General features: G+C 36.9%; 1 protein-coding gene across 2 annotated transcripts in view; it reads right to left on the bottom strand.

Annotated features, from left to right (window-relative positions):
- Window positions 1–1,892: 1,892 nt before the first annotated feature.
- FAF1 (Fas associated factor 1) overlaps window positions 1,893–6,000 on the bottom strand; it is a 172,055-nt gene continuing 167,947 nt past the window's right edge. For both annotated transcript variants that reach the window (XM_074876081.1, XM_074876082.1), the window contains exon 19: window positions 1,893–4,436. In XM_074876081.1, coding sequence (XP_074732182.1) covers window positions 4,353–4,436 — 84 coding nt within the window. In that variant the 3' untranslated portion in view covers window positions 1,893–4,352. The remainder of the gene's footprint in view (window positions 4,437–6,000) is intronic.

Below are 6,000 nucleotides of genomic sequence, written 5' to 3'. Positions count from 1 at the left end.
TCCTCCCTCTGCTTTTTGTCAGTGTTGGTGTACATACAGCCACTCAGTGAGCTGATCCGTCTGAAAACTACTCCAGGAAAAAATGGTGGCTTTTAGATGAGTTTGCCTGGTCCCAGTGTAAGATGGGGGCAGAGGTGGCTCTTCTGGCAGCAGTGCAGATGTATACCAGATTGAGTATAACACTGCCCGGATCCTGACATGTTTAGTGCTAAATTTGATATTCCTCCATCACTGTCATCTGTGAGGAAATCATTTCAGGTAGCGACCAATGGGTCACGCTGTACAATATATAGTAATTTTTGCTTATTTTCATGACCTGTCCAGAAAAAGAGATATAATTAAGGCTACTGCTGTTGCCTTCTCTTCTATAAAAGTAGAATATGAAAATTTAACTGGGGTACAGAATCAACATTCAGTCTCTCCTCCGAGGTCGTCTGTCTGAAAACAGCAATGACTGCAATGAACAGTCACTGGAAAGGGCTGGATAGCTCATCCCAGGCAAGTAGCCTGTCTGCTAGCCTGAAGACTGACACTCCTGCTTGCACCTTCCCTCTCAAAGAGCTTAATTTTGGCAGTCATACAGCTCTGACAACGGAGAGAGCACACACATTAGAAGTAGCCTGTATTATGGTGGTGTACAAGTCTTCTGAAATGTCTGACATAGGTGCTTGTTTGTCCTCAGGCCCATATGACTCACAATATGGGTGAACTTCAGCGTAAAGTAAAATTCAGGGAACACTGCAGAGGAGACTCAGGAAAAAGCCACTATCACTGTTTCAAAATAAAAAATGTATCCTGTGCTTTGTCAAATGTTGGAAGAAAGGACTGGTACTTACCTCGGTGTACGGTCTCAGTGCCGTGAACCCTCCATGGAAGGAAGCAGGGAGCAGGCAGCCCAACTTCCAGGGAAGAATGGCATACACAAGACATCTCCACCTTTAGCATTTCCTGCTGACCACTCTGAGCAGTTTCTGGTTCTGCCTGGTAGCGACTCTTCACATGTGGGTTTTGTTTTGCTTTGTTGGGAGACCTACTTGTGTATTTTTCACTTGTTGTGGACCTCATTTAAAGGCACCTAAATCTTCCTGTGCATTTAGAGAGTCTGGACATGAGGCTTGGAAAATTAAGTGCTTCAGTCCTCCTGTGAATCTGGGTCATGGCAATTTTGTTTTTCCCCACATACGGAAGAGTGAAATCATAACTTTTTAGTAGAAATATTACTGTAATTGAAAATTTATTTTAAGTTTCTAATGTCACTGAGTAGGTACAGTATACGAAAGCCAAAGTCCTTTTCTGCTACATTGAAAAGAATAAACAAAACCCCCAACATAGCTCCATTAGAAACACCCTCAGCACTCTCACTAAATTTAAGAGTGCGTATGCAGAGAATACAGAGCAAACACTTGTGCTCTGCATATTCTCTAAGAATGATTTCAAACACCAATGTCAACAGGCAGAAAGTTTCTTCAGAAGTTAGAGCATGCCCCAACTTCACCGTAATGCTCTGCAGGCCAATAATGAAAGCTGACACATCGTACAGGATTCCATTCATTAACAGTAATTCCTTAAGACTTAAAACTAATGCATTAATCACGTTAATGATAATCCATTAATGTGAAGAACCTGAAGATAAAAAGGTGGAATCAGGGATATACTCTGTAGCGACAGTGTTACAGGTTTAGGGTAATACTGAATTACAAAATTAGTCTGTAGACTGACTAGAGGATTAACCATGCCAGCAGAGCATAGGAAGTGAATACCATGGTTTAGGAGAGCAGAAAATGATGGCATAGAATATTAATGTTTCTACACAGGGATTGAGGGTTTGCATCGAAGGTGTAATTTGCAAAGGTGACTGTAGATGGTTGCTTCTTGAAATCAGGCCCAAAGTATTTAAGGACCAAAATCATAAATGTTTTATTTAAAGAGTGATACAGTTGTTTACGTTGTGGCAAAATGATCCCTGTATACTGATCTTGATATCTTTATATCAGAGGGCAGTAATGCCACCACTTTGAACACTTCCAGTTAATTATCACTAGAACATTTTGATACTGACAGTGTATTTTGCAATATGAACAAAATGAGAGAAAAAATAATAAAAGTTTAGAGAAAAAAAAGGCCAAACCAACCCTGGGAGCACTGACTTCAACAAGTTCAACAAATATTCAAGCCACATTTAATAACTTTATGAAACTAGTATCAAAGTAAAGAATATATAGTCAAAATACAGAAATAAAGTTGAGTGAGAGAAAACTGCCTGATGAGATCAAACAAAAGTTAAACAGAACAGATTAATATAAACAAGTCAGCTGAAAGGTCGCTTTGCTTTGTGTAGCAGTATTTCAGCAATTTCCTTCCTCAACAGCCAGCTTAGAAGGAAGAGCTAATCCGAAAAAAAAAAAAAAAAAAGATATGCACCACTTTAAAATCCTGCTGTATGTGTTACTGTGATTGTTTGTAGAAACAGTATCACCCCAGTTTGCAACCTATGTTAATTTCTTACTTAATAAACATAGTGGATTTTTTTTTTTTTTTGGTGAGAAAACAAAAGTTCAGAATGAAGTGTCTGCATTCAGCTTTCCATTACACATACATTTATCATTCTATTGGCTATGAATTCTTTTATTTGTGAACTGCAAATGATTAGAATTTGCTTACACTTCCAAACCTTTTGTTTGTCATAGATACTTCACTCTAGAAGTGTCTGATGTAGCACTCACTAATTACAGAATTACAAAAGGTAGAATAAGGCTTTCCCCACTCAGAAATTTGCATTTTTGGTAAAGGTAACAATGTATCAGCTTCACCAACACCCTAATAATAGGCATACATTTAATTTTATATCACCATCCTTCCAAAGGAAAAAGAAAGACTAAGAGATGTGTGCAATTGGTTTTTGCTTAGTATAAAATTTTCAAATCAGAATTCATTTTGCTACGATAAACACTATGAATTACATATAAACATATGTGGAAAATGATGTGCCAGGCTTTTTTTAAAAAAAAAAATACTTTGATTAGTCGATGACAATTCTGTAGTACTATTGTGCACTATCCTGTAAGCCCAGAGATTTAAAAAAAAAACCACAAACAAAAAACAAACCAACCCAAGAACACTTAACCAAACCAGTTTTGATGCAGGTTTGGCATCAAGTGTATGTTATGGTCTTAGACTCAGTATGCTCATTCTATGGTTGAGAAATTTAAAGTACCAGATTTTTCCACATCAGATAGCAGATAGCTGGTGCATACATTTCAGACAAGAGAACTAGGATTTCTTTAATTTGAGACGGGATCAGTAATCTATTGTTAAAATGTCCAAAGTGTGCAATAATAAGGCAGATTTCTTATTACACCACCTCTTAAGATCCTCATTGTTTGATGAAACAAACAAGGTGCTTTAAAACAGCAGAGTAACAGGATACAAACAAGTGCCAGAATGAAGGAAAACTGCTAAAATGGGAACTGCCCTTTCTTTCACAATGAGAAATAAAGAACTTTTGTATCTGGTATTTGAAAGGTTTTTAACAGCTGATATTCAATATCAGCTGATTCCTGAAGTGTTGGCAAGATACCAGGTTTCTGGTACTGGCCATTTCTAATGTTATTTAAATATTCACATCATGCAATAAGCAGTTTCACACACTGCAATGTAATGGAAAATACTTCCTAAACTGAATCAGAACTGAGACCCAAAGCAGAACCAGTAAATAAATATCTCGCATATATGTCAAACTATATTCTTCAAACAAAACCTTACATCTTATCAAAGAAGTCAGAAAGTACTAACAAAAATTATATGCTTTCTACTATAATACTGTTAAATTTCCATGGCTGAGAATGTCCCGTTAATTTTTCTGCCTTTTTAAATTAGTTGACAAAGTAGAAATTCAAACACAGAAATAAAATGCATATATATGAGAGCACTGGCTCAGCGAGATATCAAATATACAGCATTCTAGTGTCAAAAGTACAGGCAGAAATGTCCAAGATTTCTTGGTGAAAAAGGGGCATTTGAGGAGTAAAAATTCTACTTAACAATCACTCACATTTTAACAGTGCATTAATTATAACAAAAGCTGGATGATAAGTGAGCAACAGAGTCATAATGTTCAGTGTTCATAGCAGAATTTTATCCTCTGCTCATTTAAATGAGGTTGGAAACATATACTCATGTATGTGAAACTAAGTAGCTATGTTTTTTCAATTTTTCAGGATTCTTGCAAGAGGCAAAGTTGTGACATTGAATTGAGTTGGATGATAGTACAAGGTGGCGTTGATAGAAGTCTTCCTTTCGATGCTGTGCCTCTGGCTTGTCAAAGGATGATTAGTCCTACAATCTTGTTTGATCTATTCTTTTGCCTCTAGGAAAAGGGTTTCTTGAGGATACAGTTTTACCTCCAGTAATGATTTATTTGGATCCAGCTGCGTCACCTGTAAAGATAAGAACAAGAAGATACGTGTAAGTAGACTTTTTTTGAATTCTTTAGCTTCGCAGGACAGATTTTCACTGGGGAGATTTTTGAGTTCTTCTGTCAGTGATAACTGAAGTTGTGCGTATGAATTCTCAGAATGCAGATTAAGAAATGTATATTGTATCTTGTGTGTTGTTATTATTATTTTGTAATAACAACAAACAGGATAACGATAAACAGAATCCATGACATTAATTCCAAGAAGATCTGGTTTCCTACCATTAAACCAATGCCTGAATATATCTGTTATTGTCAAAGTTAAGATTTTTGGAAGGATTACTAGAAAGCATGAATTAAGATGAAAAATAAAACTGTAGTCCCAGATAAGTATCCTAAAAGTTCCATCAAACTCACGGTGCAAGCAGCACAGCCAATCCAACATGATCTCTCCATTGAAAGGGGAAACTTACTCTGCCTTTATTTTCCTACTCCCTTTCTTGCTCCAAGCTCCAAGGCCCATTGTGAAGCACCTAACTTTCACTCACTTTGATGCTTATCGGCCACCACAACGAACCTAGGCTGGGAGAAAACCATCTGCTGTTATTTGTTTGGTTATTTTTCTGTCATGCTAGTGAGTTTAACTGGTGAACACACAAGTCCAGTCAACACCAAGTCCAGTGGAAGGTAAGTAGCAAAAGCACTAAGCAGTAAATAGAAGGGAGGAAGCAAGGCCGTCCTCTCATTGGGAGTGAGATGCTGAATCAGCTCACCAGCTGGTGAAACTCATCTCAACCCAACTACTGAAGTGTACACTTACTATGTATGTGTGTGTATATATACGCATTATTAGTACTATGTGTCATTTATGTAGACACTTACATGTGTACATTTGTATTAGAGAATTGTTCCCTGAAATCCCGACTCCTTGTTGGATTTGTAAAGGTATTTAGGCAATCACTTGTGCAGGTGGGCATACAGGAGAGTTCCAGTGAGAGTTAAATGCTGTGCAATTTGGAAAATAATGATACCAGCACTATCAGCACCATTATTGCCAAAATTCTTCAGCATTTGGATCTCAGCACCAAACCCTGCAAACTGCTCAACATCCTGACTATCCCATTACCAACTTTCACTTAAGGCACATAAACAGTTTGCAGTTTATAGTCAGCGAGAAACTTTTGTGGTGGGGATTCTATTTAGAAACTAGACTGCTGCCCCTAGGATAAATCTCTTCTATGAAAATAAAATTTAACTGTAAATATTACATAATATAATTATTTATATAGACAAAATAATGATGGCAAGGGTCCTAGTGTCCTTCAGACATTCAGGTTTGCATGCCAGCACTGTGACATCCTTCAGAAGACTACTGCAAAGCTTCATATAGAAAGAACATTATTTGGTTTAATCTTACTGTTTTCTTAAATATTTCACTTCCATTTTTAGACTTATTTTCCCTAGTACTTCTATTTTAGTTTATTTTGCTGTGTGAGCACACTAGTTATCAGAGGTTTGCTTGTGAATAATAGATTATTAGTCTTACACTACAGGTATAAATGCAAATGCATACTGATAAACATTTT

Source organism: Strix uralensis, chromosome 8, assembly GCF_047716275.1.
Source record: "Strix uralensis isolate ZFMK-TIS-50842 chromosome 8, bStrUra1, whole genome shotgun sequence".
Classification (NCBI taxonomy): domain Eukaryota; kingdom Metazoa; phylum Chordata; class Aves; order Strigiformes; family Strigidae; genus Strix; species Strix uralensis.
The sequence above is the reverse complement of the archived record's forward strand: the minus strand, read 5'-3'. Positions and strand labels throughout refer to the sequence as shown.